Consider the following 16,133-nt stretch of genomic DNA (forward strand, 5'->3'; position numbering starts at 1 on the left):
TGTTGGTGTTAAGGTATCTTCTACGTATTCAGAAGCAGATGGTTTAGCCTGTGTTGCAGATACGTATAGAGTCCTGTATAAAGGATCAGAGTACAGGTCACAGTGATGTTTGTATATCGTGTGTTTTCAAAAAACATATAGTTAAGGGAATAGTAGCTCTGTCCCAGGGCTATACCTGGCTCAAAGAATCTTTCCAATTTAACATGTGTCATTGAGGGCTGTCTAAAGGAGCCCTGTATGTGAAGGCTTATATCTTGTTGAATCTTCTGGAAGGAAGGAAGGGAATCTCAGATATTTTTCATCACCTTAGGCCTGGTTGGGTTCTGCCTGTTCAGGTGTCTAAAAGTGGTGTCAGCATCAGAATAGCGTCTAATAGTGGTGTCGGCATCAGAAGCTTATCTGCCTCTAGACTGGAGTGAGGGGGGCTGAGTACTAATACCTTTAGAGGAGAGTGGCTGTGAAGGTGGACAGCAGCATTTTGGGTTTATTAGAAGCAGCTGATAACTCTTATCTTGGTGGTGGACTTGAGCGTACAGTCACATAAATGGCCTGAAGGTTTTGGAGATGGTTTGAATATTTGATGCGATGTTTCCAGAAAGTTGAAGAGATGAGTGGGTGTTGCACTGCATATTGTGCTCTCAGCAAAGCTGACATCTCAACAGGTCAGTGATTTCAGAAATAGCGTAGTTCTGGAAGAACATTTCTTGAACTCCTTTTTGCTGTTGAAGCTGAACACAGTTCGGTTCCCATCTGTCTGAAACTCCGCACTGAGAACTTCACAAAGGTGCTTAAAAAAGTTATGCACTTATAAGGAATAAGATGCTAAAGGAATCACATGTCATAACAGTAAATAATTTCTGTTACCATTACTATGAAATGATTACTTTCTGTATACATTTTCACTGTAAAAAAATGTTCACAGCGTACTGATCAGAAGAAAAGTCCATACTGATGTGCCTTCATCAGTTTTGCCCACTTTGTGAGCTGAACAGTGTGGGTATACACTTTTGCTATGGAAATATGTTTTCTTGTATACTTTATTGTATATCTGTTAATTCCTCAAAAAGCGCACACATTTTAATGTTATGCATTCTATGGGTAAAAGCACTGGGTAAGTACTGACCCTGATTTAAGAACGTATCAGCTCTAGAAACGATGGAATTGTCTGCAGGGCTCACATGTCAACAAAAATCAGTGGGTTCGCGCGTGAAGCCGGGCGAGGAAATTACTGCGGCAGCGCCGGTGCCGTCCCTGCTCCCTGCCTGCCTCTCCCAGACCACTTCCTTTGGTCAGCTGAGGTTACCTTCTCTGGCTGCTACTTCTCCGCAGTTACCGCTGACTCGCACATCTAGACTAGCCAGCCACTCATCCATGCTGAAAGGACAAACGGCCTTCTGAAACCCTGTTCTCTAGATAATGCTCACTAATAGAAGAGAGCCAGCAATGTATGCCGATTACTTGACGCAGTCTGAGCAAATCCAGCCGGAAAGGTAAAGCAAAGCACATTCCATGCATTGTTACTATTTGCAGACATGCTAAGTCTCATTTCTTTGAATGGAGTCTTTCTCTTTCAGAAATGATTTTAAGGAAATATTTGAAGTATCTCCTGAAAATTTCAAATAAGACACCGGAGGAAAAAATTGGTTATAAGACTGCATCTAATAAGCAACTGAGAATTGTGTTCGTCTGGGCCGTGTACAGGCTGGCACCGCAGCCTCGGGAAAACGGCAAATACGGCCAGTGCTTTTTCCCAGTGTGCTGTGAACAACCTACCCGCTGCATGGCTGGAGTGTTCGAAAGCAACAGTGACAATCTACATCACCGGCGGCTCCATCATAAGTACATGTGCCCAGGTGCCCTGTCTCTGCAGATGTTGTGCTCTTGTTTTGAGCTGAAAATGTAACGTTTCTGTTGAGAAAAGCTTTCAGGTCTCCTTAAAAATAGCCTAATAGTAGCTTCGGATTTGGCTGACAAGCTCATTTTTGTTGCGCCATTTTCACTGTAATATTCTCTTAATTTTGACCCGAAGAAACAATGATCTTATTCCTTGGGAGGGAGGACAGAGTGACAAAATCTGGAGGTCCAGTGAAGACACAGAATCTCTTCATTGTCAAAGCGAGCTACGAAATCATCTGCCTTCCAGCCAAAACCACTGGGGAGTAAGCAGTGTCCTTCACAGAAAGCAAAATTTGCAAGAGAAGGTGGTGGCATGGAGCAGCAACCTTCTTGCCCCAGGGGAGGTGTGCTGTCCCATGTCCTGTGTCTCCCAAATCTCACGGAACTGATGCAAATTCCTTTTCTCACCTCTGTCAGCAACCACAGCACTCAAATGAGCAGAGGCTTTCGAAGGTCTGGCTCTTTATATACTGCAAATTCCACGAAAATTCTGCTGGAGGAGTCTCACCAAGGTGTTTCACAATGTTATTTTGGGCGCTGGGGAGAATGAGATCCCTACTCTACGTCTGTCTCTTAGTCAGGCTTCACTGCCAACCAGGTGGTCTGTACTTCTTGAGATTCTCCATCCTTGTTTGTCTGTGCTAGAAGCCTTCAGTTGTGAGCTACACAGGGAATGATCTGAAGTGAGAGGATAATTTTAAATAAATAAAATAAAACTCTGTTTTCGTCATTCAGTTGGACTTTTCTATTCCTACTCAGCAATACATTGTTTAGAAGAACATTTCTGTCATTGGACAAGCCTTTCTCCATAATCTCTAAAGAAAATGGAAAACAAAAGGGTGTTTTAAAAAAAGGTTAAGAATACATAGCTGATGTTTTCATCCGAGTTCAACTTACCTTGCATGGACAAGAAGTTGAACCAAAAAGCTCTTTACAAACATTTCTACTTGTTTTCAAATAAGTAGATACAAAGGATATTGTAAAAATTGAAGTATTTGAAAACACATATCTAATGGAAATCGTAGTGTTACTGTTGCTTTGCAATACGACATCCAATCCGTGTGACTTTTCCCAAAGTATGCTCTCGTTTGCAAAACAGCGAAATTACTAAATAGGGGTTTTGAAACTTCCTGTGCAGCTACATACTTTTTTTTTTTTTTTCCCTTTTCCAGAGCATTCATATTGGGCTATTACGACCCGAATATGCTGTCGGCAGAGCCTCTGTGTGTGAAGTCAAATGTGGCCCGTGTTACCCAAGTGATCTCAGTGACTGCACCTGTCATGCGGATTGTAATTTAAAACAGATTTGGACTTCAATAAGGTTTGCAGAAGAAGGCGTGTTTGTAAAGTATCAGAAGGGATGTGGCACAGCACGAACAAGAGAAGAAACATATACTGTTTCCGTAAAAAATTCTACAGTCTGCAACTGATGAGTAAATTTGGTTTATTTCTGTTGTCAAAGGCCGCAGAAGAAACCCACTGGACTGTGGAACCCTGTACAGACCTTAGCGTATAACTAGCAGAGATGAAGGAAAACCTTTAGAGGAATACTCCTCATCCCTTGCCTTTTACTAAATTTGTTAGCTCTAGACAACAGCTGGGAATAAATGCCTGCCTTTTCCTTCCTTTCAGGCTTGGTTTTCATGGCAGAAACTTTAAAGTAGTTCGGTATGTACAAAGCTATCAGCTCCTGCACACTAGGCCACGTAAACGCTTGTGCTTTTTACAGTTTTCCTCTGCTCCATATTCTGTGTGAAGGTTTAAACTTTAAGATACAAACCAGAAAAAAAAAAATTAAATACTTTCCTTGGGACAGAAACATTAGCGTTCCTCACTGTTCATGTATTTTCACATGATTTCGGATAGCAGGACTGCACTGTTCATGTGCCTGTCGGCACTTCTTCGCAAATGAGGCAGTTTTCGAATTGGGGTAATTACTTAGAAGAATCTTTGACTTCCATAAAGCACCACTACACCTTACCAAACAATTGATAATTGCAGTGGAAGATTTGGAATTTGTTCACCTTCTCACTGGCGATATCTTGAAAGACGCACCAGTTTGAGGAGGAGAAACGTTAGGATGCCACAATCACAGCCCAGCAGCAGCAACTGGCTCAGGCATTGCAACCGGAATAGAAATTGCTGGACTCCAAATTAACTAATTGTATCAGAAGAATACTGATACAAATATTCTGTCAGCAGATGTGTAAAAATATGTGTGATTTGTGGGGCTTGTTCCTCAGACATGAGGAGCCCAGTTACTTAGGAAGACTTTAAGGTGAGATTGGTTTTTTCCTTGGATGGGAGAATCTCCAGCGGACGAGGGTGGATTGTCTGAATGGCGCTCAGAAGCAGCCCTGGTATAAACTTCTTGAACAATAAACTTGCCCTGCCGCATATTCAGAAGCTTATTGGGAGGTGGGTTACACCTTCTGAGGCTGAACAACTCTCAGCTTAATGTATCTTAACATGTGCTGCCAGTTTCCTAAACAGGAACATATTAGATCCTATATAGAGCCTATAGATTACTTCTGCAGGACTAATGGTACTGTTGCGTAAAAGCATATTGAAAGAAGTAAAGCAGTGAGGAAAAAAAAAAATGCAATTTTTTGCTTCACATCGCCCAATATGACACAGAGGTCAAAGTGACACAGACCAGTGATCAGTATGCAGCACTCCGGACCAAGACTTTGTGTAAAGAGTGTCGCTGCATTCCATCCGACGTGATAACTCCATCTAGCAGATCAGCACCTGTGGCCTCTGCTAGGGGATTTGCTCATTTGAGACTTATTTTGGTTGTGGCGGTGTCTCATAAATGTCTTAAAAATACCACCCCACTTAAAGAAGGAAGAACGAGCACAAAGATTTGTCCGAGGATCATGAAACAGTAAGTTTGTGGCAAAGCCAATCTCTTGCAGCCTCTTCTGTGGCTTAATTCCTAAAGACGTACTGTGCAAAGTGACCACCTACTTGGGTGAATCTTCACAGCATTTTATCATGACTCTTCTGATCGTACAGTTAAAATGGTTTAAACCACCTAACATGGATGCAAGCAAGTAGAGACGTGAGCCATCCCAGTGTCAAAGTGAGCTAGGACCAGTATAATTATATTGGTTTCTTTTTAATCACATTCGTAACTAAAGAAAGAGGAAGCTAGTTTATTGAACTTAGGCCTGGCTGCACTGGAAATTGGTACAATTATGACTTAAGATGCAGGTTTGGGGCTTTTTTTACATTCTCGATATTTGTACAGCTTTCCATTTGCATAGGCCTAAAGTGAATAGACTTGTATTCTCTAAATTACTCTCTTACTAAGAACTAAGCAAGCGGTGCTAGGCTCAGTGAAAAGGCACATGGTATTATCATGCTTGGATTTAGATGCTGGTTTTGCTTGGGACCTTCAGCACGACTTCCTAGGATTCACTTTTCACTGTAGTTAATTCCTGTTACTGAATGCCATTAGCCACAGTCTCACCAAAGAAAAGATAGAGGCTCTATCAGTGATTTTATTTTGCCAGATGATACTTTACGTTTTATTATTGGTCACAAACGTTCATGTGTAAACAGTTGATTTTGACAACCTACTTAATTACCATGTTCTCTTAAAATCTTCTCCTGTCCATGAAGTTTCAGAAAGGTTTGTGGTCTGTCAGATGAGGATTTGTCCTATTCTCACGTTTAAGTGGCCTACGAAACTTTAAAGGATTGTACAGAACGTCTCTTAATGTTACGTGCTAGTAATATTGCCAGCCTAACAACAGTTACAAGGTAAGAATGGTTTTTAATACGTACACCCACATATAACTCTCTTCTTTCAAGTTTCTGTTACTTCAGTGAGTGCACTGACAACACCTTTCAGGGAAGGTCAGTGGTTTTGGATTTGTCACAACAGCGCTCCTCCTCCCAGGGTTGTTTGCACCAGTAAAGTGGATAGAAACAGCAAAGCAGGTGTAATCTGTTCGATAGGCCTCTATAGGTGATTCGTACAGTGCAAGTGACTATAAAAATGCATGGAGAGGAGTGGCAACGAAGGACAGGTGAGACGTGGCCCAGCTTGACAACTTTCTGCTAGCCCAGCCTGCCTCTGCGCTGGGATACCCCGGCTGGCGCTGGGGCCATCGGTCCAGAAGTGCCGAGAGCCAGGGGGACTCCCTAACCACTTTCGCCTGCATCTTATCACCCGGGGGGTATGAAAAGAGCCAAGACATTCCTATTCTTGCTCTTACACGTAATTTACCCATTTCTGGGAAAAAAACAAAACCAAACCAAAAAAAACCCACCCAAACTACCCCATAGGGCTGTGCGCCCAGGCACAACCATGCACGCTGCTCCAGCAGTGGAAAGCAGTGCCCGTCTGCCAGCCGGCGCCAGGCGAGAGAAGCCGCAGAACGCGGGCTCGCCTCTCCGAGCCCCGCTGCGCCCCGAGCCTCAGTTTCCGCGTCTGTGAAATGGGGCGGCGCGGCCCGCCGAGGAGGTGCCGCACCGGGCTGGAATAGGGGAAGGGAGATGGACAGCGGCGGCAATGCTGCCGGAGCGTCACGGGAGCGCCCGCGGTGCCGGCGTCCTGCTCCCCCCCCACACCCCGGGGCGGCGTGGGCCGGGCGTGGAGGGTCCCTCCGGGGCGGCGGGGGGCGGCCCCGGGGGCGGGGGGGGCCGCCACAGCGGCAGGCGGGGCAGCGGCGGCCCGCGCTCCTCGCAGGCGGCGGCGCGGCGCCGAGCCGCCGCCTCGGAACTCTGCATCCCGCCGCCGCCCGGCTCCCTCCACTCACTTTTATATTTGCGCGCCCTTTCAATCCTCAGTGACGTGTCCCGCGCCGCGCCCAATCGGCGGAGCTCTCTGGTCAGGACAATGGAAGGGCCTCGGCCAATCGGCGCGGCGGTTCGCTTGGCGGCAGCCAATGGGGACGGGGCTGTGTTGAGAGTAATGTTACCAGCGCTGAGAGTGTGAGGAGGCTGCGTATCGATCCCGCTCTCACAGCCATTGCGGTGCACCGGGCTACACAGGGACCCAGGCAGCGCTGGGGCCGGGCGGGCGGCCGGGGTAGCGTCTCTGGGGCTCGGGGCCGAGCGAGGGGCTGCGTGCCGACTCTGACACGGGTGAGTACGCGCCGGGGGCCGCCGGGCCGGCCGGGCGCGCTCGCCCGCTCGCTCGCAGCCGGGCGGTGAGCCGGCGCTACCCGCCGTGCCGCCGCCGCTGCCTGGCCGCCGAGCGCGGGGCAGCGCCGACTCGGGCGCCGGCACACAAAGGCGAACCCAGGATGCGCCCCGAAGACCCTTCCCGGTCGGCGAGCCCCCCGGCCGGGGCGGGGCGGGGGCGCGGGTGGCGGGCGACTTCGGGAGCGGGGCGGCGGGAGGGAGAGAGAGGGAGAACGGGCGAAGGAAGCCGCCCGGGTGTGTGTGGGGGAAGCGACGAGCGGCCGGGGGTCGCCCGCCGCGGGGAGCGCGGGCCGCGGACCGCGCCGTGCCCCGGCCGTAAGCCGCTTACGGTGGTGCCTCGCCGTAGCCATCGCTGCGGCGGCGGGGCAGCCGGCGGGCACCGGCGCGGCGAGGCGGCGGGGGGCTTCGGGCGGGCCGCGCCGCGCTGCCGGCCGCCGCCGGGGCGGCGAGGAGCGCGGGGGCAGCGGGGCGCGGGCCGGGGAGCCGCTGGCCCCGCGGCCGCCCGGCTGTAACATGGCTGACGGGAGCCGCGAGCGAGAAAACAAGGCGAGCGGCGGCGGAGCAGAGAGGCGCTCGGGCGGGCGGGGGCGCAGTTCGGGGGAACTTTTTTTTTTTTTTTTTTTTTTTTTTAACCAGCCGCCGCCGCTCACCCGGGCGCGGGGCCCCGCGGCCGAGGGGCTGTGCAACTCGGCGGGGCGCGGGAGCGAGCGGGGGTCCCCGCCGGGGCTCTGTCCGCTCCGCCGGGGCTCGGGCAGGCGCTGGAAGCGCGCCGGGCTCTCCCCCCCCCCACCCCCCCCCCCAATACCTCCACCCCCGCTCCCACCCACCCACCTCCCCCTCGTCTCCCGCCCGCCCGCCCTCCCCCGGCTGCAATGGCTGAGCGTGTGCGCCAGGGTAGCGGGCGCGCTCACACAAAGGGAAGGGAAGGGAGGAAGGAGCCATGTTCTCTGCGCGGCGGCGGGCGCGGGCGACGCCAACAGCGGCCATTCCGCGCCGCCCAGCCGCTGCCGCCGCGCCCCCCCCGCGGACCTGGGGTCGCCGCCCGGGCCCCGCCGCGGCCCCTCAGCGAGGGTCCCGCGGCCTGGTCTACCCGCCCCGCCCGCCGGGCCGCGGGGGGGGTGGGGTGGGGGTGTGGTGGCGGCGCGGGGTGGGGGGGGGGCCGCTCGCTCTCCTCAGCGCACAAAATGGAAGGAGCTTCGGCGGCGGGTGACCTCCTCCGCCAGGAGCCTGCGCCATGGCGGCCGCTCCCGCCGCTGCGGCGGCGCAGGCCGCGCCTCGCCTTGCCGGCCCAGGCCTCATGGCGGGGGGGAAGCCCCGGGGACAGCGCGCTCCGCCGCGGAAAGGGGGGGGTTGGGGGGCAGGCGGGCGGCGGCCCGGGAGGGCGCTTTGTCCCGGGGCCGGGAGCGGGGGTCGCCGCCTGCGGGCAGCCGCAGCCCCGGTGGTCGCCTCCTGGGCATGTGCTTGCCGCCCGCCCTCGCGTGAAGACAAAATAAAACTTTCACAGCTTTTCCCTAATAACGGGACTTTTTTTTTTTTTTTTTTTCCCCCCTCTTTCTTATATATATTTTCTCCCCCTCCTCCCTAACAGGTCTCTTAGGAGACTTCTGAAGTTTTCCTCTGCCCCCTTCGCAGGGGAAACGTCCAAAATGGCGGGAAGGAGGCTTTTAAACGCCAACTCACGGCCGCCGCGGCCTCGGGGGTCGCGGTGCCTGATCCGCCCCGCGGTCGCCCCCCGCCTCCGCCCCCCCCTCCTCCGGCCATCGCCGCCTTCCCCCCGCCCCGGCAGCCCGCGGGAAGGGGCCCCCACCGCCGCCGGCCCACAGCCCCGGGTGCCGGCTGGCTCTGGAAACGTCTCCATGGCAGGCAGGAGCGGCTCCTGGTTCTTCAGCCCTCTTGTTTACTTGATAGAAACTTCAAACCGGACGTGTTTAGTCACAGAGCAGAAATCTGTTTCTGTCTATCCGCCAAACCGATAGGAAATACTGCTTCTGTGGCAATACGGGCAGGCGGTGTGTGTGCTTTCTTCCCCCTCTATTTTTTTATTTTTGTTTTTTCCCCCCTTCCAATTTCTGCTGAAGAGTGGGAGTTTGTCAGGGTGCAAGTGGCTTTTTCCTGGGAGCTATGAAGAAATACTCTGAATGTCTGACTTGGGTGTGAAAGTTCCAGGAAGGTATTTTTTCGTTCTCTCTCAGTCCCTGAAAGAGTCAGACAGTCCTCACGCTGAGCACAGCTTTGCTAGTCATACTGAAATGTCATACTTTAAGCGTCCCTGGTTTGGTTATAACATGTTTGACCGAGTGAGGTGTTTTATTCCTGTATTTCTAGGTATACGTACAAAGAGAGAGTAGGTTGTTGCAATACATTTCAAGGAGAGTGATAATATATGGCATACAATAATAATAATAATAAAAATATATATATCTTTTGCAAATGAACACCTCAGGTCTCCAGGGGAGGCGGATAGAAATACAGGCTTTAGGAAGAAAAAAAATTAGCAACCCGTAAAGCCAGCTGAGACAGGATACTCAGGTACTTTTTTCCTCCTTCTTTCAATATAATTTATTCCTTCTAAGCACAGGAGTGATACACTAGCAGTAATCAAGGAGTGCAGTCTCTGCTGCACTGATGCTAGTACTTGCCTTCAGATTGCATGGAAGGGATGTTTTTGTTCACAGGAGACCAGAACTGCACATTCTGAAGGCCCGAGACCAGAACTGCACATTCTGAAGGCCCTTTGAGATTTCAGGTTGCTTGCACCCAGGTCACCTCAAACAGTGACGGCAGACATCCTCAGTAAATTTTCCACAAGAGAAACTTCTTCCTGTTTTATGACTTCGGAATACTGCACCGACGGGTCTTGTTTGGCATGATCCTTCATTGTGGCTTCCTTCCCGCGTTGGTTTGTAAAAAGTTTTAGAGGTGTCTTTTTTTGTTGTTGTTGTTGTTACAGAAGATTATCAAAAATGGGCAAAGGCGATCCTAAGAAGCCGAGAGGTAAAATGTCTTCATATGCCTTCTTTGTGCAAACCTGCCGGGAGGAGCACAAGAAGAAACATCCAGATGCTTCAGTGAACTTTTCAGAGTTCTCAAAAAAATGCTCAGAACGATGGAAGGTAGGAATAACCACTTAAAAGCACCACAAAACCTTAAAGAATTGCTTTGTGTGAAATACTGTTTGAGACTGTAAATTATTTCTTCAAAAGTTCAGGTTTTAGGTAAGTATGAAGTGCAGTTGTAAGATTAGTGGTAATTTGCCTTACCTTTAGCTCCCCCAGCTGAAATTTTGGAACGGACTTGGATATGCTTTTGAATATTAAAATACCATTTTGATCCTTGTGGGCCCTTTCCAACTTGAGATATTCTGTGATTCTAATTGCTTTCCAGACTATGTCTTCTAAGGAGAAAGGGAAGTTTGAAGATATGGCAAAGGCTGACAAGCTTCGTTATGAAAAAGAAATGAAAAACTATGTACCACCTAAGGGGGAAACAAAAAAGAAGTTCAAGGATCCAAATGCACCGAAGAGGCCTCCGTGAGTAGATTTTCTAGTCTTAGGTTATCTTGTTCAGGACCATCACGCTGGAGCATATCTATAAAACGATCATTTTATCCAGATTTTGGAGCTTCAGAAAATAAAAGAATACAGGATTTTCCTGACCAGCAGCATAAAGATGGGTTGAAATTTTAGTTAGGAATTACAGGTTTGTGGTTTCAGGTTGGCCCTCTTTATCTAAGTTGGAATAACATCAGCCTTTAAAAGTGGATGCAAAGACCAGCGACATGCAGTTCTGACTCATGTTTCCAATTTCTGTTAAGAGGGTAATTCCAGTCTAAAATGGCAGTAAAATATTTCAGGCCCTGCCCTCCCCACCTGTTAGCTTGAGCAGAATTTTGGATTGCCAGTCCGTTTAAAATCGAGAGGCTTTTGCACAGAACAGGTTATCTTACTTGAAAAACAGCATGGAGAATTCAAACTTTAGCCACTACATAAAGACTACTGACTTGGGATTCAACTGCTATTAGACACTAGTACTTCGTAGCAGTACACGTTTGTGTGTTTTAAATGGAGCTAATGCTGAAAGGAATAGGGAACTTGCTGTAGAAGTGAATGTTCATATTTGGGCTAATGTTTTCATCTGGAAATCCTCATTTTCATAACAAATATTGCAGCTTCTCTGCCTTTAACGGTTCTGACATAACATTTGCTCCCCTGGTATCATTCAGTCATTCTCCTTTTTTAAGATTTGCTCTGCATATGGTATACAAAATTTGCCCTTCTGGGGGTCCTGACAAAAATGAGACCAGATGTGTGGCATTACTGAAGAGTCAAGGATGTGTTAAGTTTTCAAAGTGGGTTATTCAGTTCTAATACCTTCCATTGTAATTAATGTTTGTCTTGCTTTTAGGTGCTTTTCCAAAACATCCTTAAGAAACAACAGGGGCCACAAAACTTTATGTTATGGTACAGTCTAAAATTAAAATAATCTTCTTTTTTTTTTCCTCTGTAGTTCGGCTTTTTTCTTGTTTTGCTCTGAGTTTCGTCCAAAAATCAAAGGAGAGCATCCTGGTCTGTCCATCGGGGATGTCGCAAAGAAACTGGGAGAGATGTGGAACAACACCGCTGCAGATGATAAACAGCCTTATGAGAAAAAGGCTGCTAAACTGAAGGAGAAATATGAAAAGGTAACATCAACATTTTTGGAGATGATTTGGGGAGGTCAGGCCACAATTTAGACTTTTTTACCTTCTCGTGTACTCTGATACCTGATGTTGCAAATTATAATATGCTAATGACAAATGTCACGATACTTGTCGGAAAATACCACGTAAGAGAGCATACGGTTTATTACTATAACGCTAAATTGCAGGCCTTTGTGTTGAACTATTTGCATTCATCTGTAATTTAGGACCCTCAATGACGGTTTAATAGATACCATGATGTGTCTGTATTGTTATTAAAACAATAGGTCACAGCAGTATCTGAGATAAGTTGGGAGTATTAAGTAATGTCAGTAAAGAATAAATTGTTTTTCCCTGATTTTGGAAGTATTGATGAGCATCCCTGAACACTAGGACAATTGATAAAGAGATGCATTTTTTTAATTTATTATTGGGATAATGTCAGAACACTAATGAGATGCTAGTTTTAGATGTGTGTTTCTCCTGTACCTATTTTGTGTCCATCTCCTTTCTAGTAATTAACACAGTTAATAATACATATGAAGCAGCATGTCATACAATTTCTTGAATTATTAAAGCTAAATACCGTCATCATAGTTGGAGCTCTAGAAATGCGTTGCGCACACAGGGTAGTGCTACACGTGTTTCTATTTCCAGAGGCAGATTCCTGTCCCAGTATGAGGAAAATAAGGCAGGAGGGGGATGCACGTTGGCCTCCCCTAATGATGCTTTACAATGGGCCAGCAACCACCTATAGCTAATGTATAATATATCCATTTGTGTGCGGTGACCTTCCTCTGGGTATTTCTCCTGCTGGCAAACAAAACCACTTTAAAATTGTAGCATTGTAGTGAACAAGGTGGTCCTTTTGAGTCCTAATTACCTGCTGGAGAGAAACTGCAGGTCTAGAAGCTTTCCCACATTGTCGTTCCTGTGCGACTTAAACTCTTCAGCGTGGTAATTGTTCGTATGTACAGCCAAGGCAAGTCATAAGAGACCTTTTGAAATGGTAGAATTATTAGTCTTTATTTGCAGATATTTTAATCTTCACTAGTATTGTCTTTATTTCTTACGCTTAGAAATGGGGTTTGAAGGTGCAGTAATCTCAGTATTTCACTTCTTGGCCTTTGACTCAGTGGATATGGTATCTTCAAAAATTCCCATGCTGAGGTTTAAGGGAGTTTGAGGGAACTGTAAGATTAGTGGTGTAATGTTAACTGGGTGGGGAATATTTGAAGATTTGGACCATCCACGTAAAGGCGTTGATGTTTCTCTGTAGCTGGTATCTTGAAGTCCTGTAGATCAATTCTGTTACGTAATTTTTTTATTTTGGCACAAAGTCGGGAAGTCTAACAGGTTTTCTGGCTTGGTCTTCCAGGTACAATTTTGACTTCCCTATAACAGGAACTGAATTTTGTGCGTTATAAACCACTAGAATAAATTTATTGCATGCAGAAGGTGGCACTGTCTACCCTTTAATCAAGTTCTTATACCTTTTATTTTGTAAACTTCAGTTAGGCAGAATTCTGTATAATTGCTCTTTGCGGAGGCATAACATAGCAAATCTTAAGCTATGTCATTCTAATGTGTTTTGGATGGCTAATTACAGTTTTGTGCCTCAAACAAGGATTTTCCTGTGCGCTTCTTTTGGCATTGTAGAAGGTAGGGCTAGAAAGGGACCTTAAGAGGTCTCCCTACTTCATATCTGTATGGGACAGTGGGCTCAGCTGTGCCTTTACCATCCGAGGCAGCAGCTTTTCCAACCTGTTCCCAGAAGCCTAACAGCAGAGATTCCTCAACAGCCGTAAGCAGCGTCTCCCAGCTCACCAGTACCGTTCCTGAGTTTAAAGTTTCCGCTTTCTTGGACACTGCGCCTCGGTTCAGCATGTAACAGAAGCTACAGCTCCCAGTCCCACCCCAGTGGATGTGGAGAAGGGGACAGATAGCTGGGTGGCTCTGGTTTCACAAGTACCGTTTGGAAGTCCACGGCAAGGGGGGTTGGAACTAGATGATCTTTAAGGTCCTTTCCAACTTAAACTGTTCTCTGATTCTATGAAGTTGCTCCGAGCTCTTGGCTGGTTAAATCTTTGAGAGATTCTTCCTGCTTTTCTCCTCCAAGGATATTGCTGCATATCGGGCCAAAGGCAAGGTTGATGCAGGTAAAAAAGTAGTTGCCAAGGCTGAGAAGAGCAAGAAGAAGAAGGAGGAGGAGGAAGATGAGGACGAAGATGAGGAGGATGAAGATGATGAAGAAGAGGAAGAGGAGGAGGATGAAGATGATGATGATGATGAATAAGTCTCTCTTAGAGCAATTTCTTTCTTGTCTATAAAGCATTTAACCCCCCTGTACACAACTCACTCCTTTTAAAGAAAAAAAAAATTGAAATGTAAGGCTGTGTAAGATTTGTTTTTAAACTGTACAGTGTCTCTTTTTTTGTATAGTTAACACACTACCGAATGTGTCTTTAGATAGCCCTGTCCTTAGTGGTATTTCAATGGCCACTAACCTTGCCTGGTACAGTGTGGGGGTTGTAAATTGGCATGGGAGTTTTAAAGCAGGTTCTTGTTGGTGCACAGCACAAATTAGTTATGTAAGGGGATGTAGTTCATTCTTCATCTTCAGTTGTCTCTGATGCATCATAAAAGTAATTGTTGTTCTGTTAACTGAATACCACTCTGTAATTGCAAAAAGGAAAAAAAAACGTTGCAGCTGTTTTGTTGACATTCTGAATGCTTCTAAGTAAATACAATTTTTTTTTTATTAGTATTGTTGTCCTTTTAATAGGTGCCCTTGAAAAATCATACTTTTTCTTTTCTCTTTTTTTTTTTTTTTTTTTTTGAGGGGAACTCATCTTTTGCTTTATTGAATGCCCGTATGGGATCACGGGAATATTACAGTTTTCATCTTTCATATAACCAGCTGATAAACAAAGCTTTGATCTGCATACCCTGCATAATCATGATAGGGTAAGAAAAGAAATATATAGGCATATGATGAAAGAAAATATTCTTCCGTAACTGGAATCAAAACAAAAAATTCAATCTCAACAAACTGATATTTGTTCAGATTTTTGTGAAATGTAATATTCTATTGAGTTGCATGAGTTTACCAGTCTTGGAGAGTTGAGAAGTATAGAGTTCAATTTTACAGAAATTAAATACTTTGGGGCAGGGCGGGGGGGAGGGGGGTGGGGAGGGAGGGTGGGAATGTTAAATTTTGTCCTAGAAGGACCCATAGGAAGAGTGTATGTCCATCCGGTGTAGAGAAATTTACATGTGTGACTCCGTTACCATGTAATGGAAGTTGTATTTGTAAATCTCTGAACACTTGCCAGGGATGAGCGTACCTAAAATGTATAAAGTTAAAAGCATGAAATTACCATATTATTTTTTGGTGACAGGTCTGGTGACGGCCACGGGCTTTATACCATGAAACTCTCCTGGTAGCAAATGGCCCATGAGAAATGATTTTTCTTTCTAAGATTTCTATAAATGGTACCATTATTATTTGTTAAATCTATGTAAATTCATATTTGTATTCTTGAAATTCTAGTTTTAGCCCTTTAAAAAAAGTTGTATATTGTCTCAAATTGAAAATGAGATAAGATGTATTTTTCCTGTTAGGTTTTATACCGCACTCTTGATGTTTGCCCATTTTTAAGTTAAATATAGCTGTATGGAAAAGTACATTTTATTAAATTTTGCATTAAAAAGTGAAATGTTTATGGTATACCAACAATGTCTAATTTGGTCAAATATAGTTCTCTTCCAAAACCAAAGCTAAGGGTTTTTTTGCATATTTAGTAAAACTTCAAGTGCTGGCAACTGTAACTATTTTCACATATACCTGCTTACCAGTTTGGGGTACAATTTGGCAATTTTGTGGTTACAAAATTATGGTTCTCTTAAGTGCCAGTGTTTAAAAAAAAAAAAAAAAAAAAAAGCATTCTTGTAATTTTACACGCTTTTGTGATGGAGTATTGTTTTGTTATACAATTTTGACTTTCAGATTCTTATTTCAATTTGCATTTATGTATAACTTCAGGAGAAATATTGAACATCTGAATCCTGGATGATACTAATAAACTAATAATTGCAGAGGTTTTAAATACTTAGTTAAATGGCTCACTTGATATCATAAGGGTTGGGTTTGGGGTTTTTTTTTGTGTGTGTTGGTGTTTTCAGATATGTACCATCCCCACTGTCTGTTTCAAACAGAAGAACGATGCTGTTCCCAAGCTCTCAATATAGAAAGATTAGGACTGGATAGATTTTATTTTTTTTTTTTTTTTTTCTTAAACTGGATATTACCCATTCAAATGCTCATAACTGATGGCAAATAAATTTTCCGTGCTGAAGGGTTTTCTTGTTTCCCCAGGTCATCAGAGGAAAGTAGACACAT

At 46.1% G+C, this 16,133-nt stretch overlaps 1 protein-coding gene and 1 long non-coding RNA gene across 3 annotated transcripts in view; both read left to right on the forward strand.

Moving 5' to 3' along the window:
* Positions 1-3,736, forward strand: part of LOC309679793 — a 29,803-nt gene extending 26,067 nt beyond the window's left edge. The window contains exon 3 of the long non-coding RNA XR_014269850.1: positions 3,069-3,736. This is a non-coding gene — a long non-coding RNA (uncharacterized lncRNA). The remainder of the gene's footprint in view (positions 1-3,068) is intronic.
* Positions 3,737-6,824: 3,088 nt separating this feature from the next.
* HMGB1 (high mobility group box 1) lies at positions 6,825-14,498 on the forward strand. 2 transcript variants are annotated; one of them, XM_082482023.1, is made up of 5 exons: positions 6,825-6,993; positions 10,004-10,166; positions 10,438-10,583; positions 11,560-11,734; positions 13,851-14,498. In XM_082482023.1, exons 2-5 carry the CDS (start codon positions 10,017-10,019, stop codon positions 14,025-14,027), a joined length of 648 nt encoding a protein of 215 aa, XP_082338149.1. In that variant the 5' UTR covers positions 6,825-6,993; positions 10,004-10,016; the 3' UTR covers positions 14,028-14,498. The 2 variants fall into 2 exon arrangements, with proteins under 2 accessions (XP_082338149.1, XP_082338150.1); XM_082482024.1 differs by lacking the exon at positions 6,825-6,993 and adding an exon at positions 9,507-9,582 and having other exon boundaries at positions 10,007-10,166.
* The last annotated feature ends 1,635 nt before the right edge of the window (positions 14,499-16,133 follow it).

Source organism: Vanellus vanellus, assembly GCF_965231255.1.
Source record: "Vanellus vanellus genome assembly, chromosome: 1".
Lineage (NCBI taxonomy): Eukaryota > Metazoa > Chordata > Aves > Charadriiformes > Charadriidae > Vanellus > Vanellus vanellus.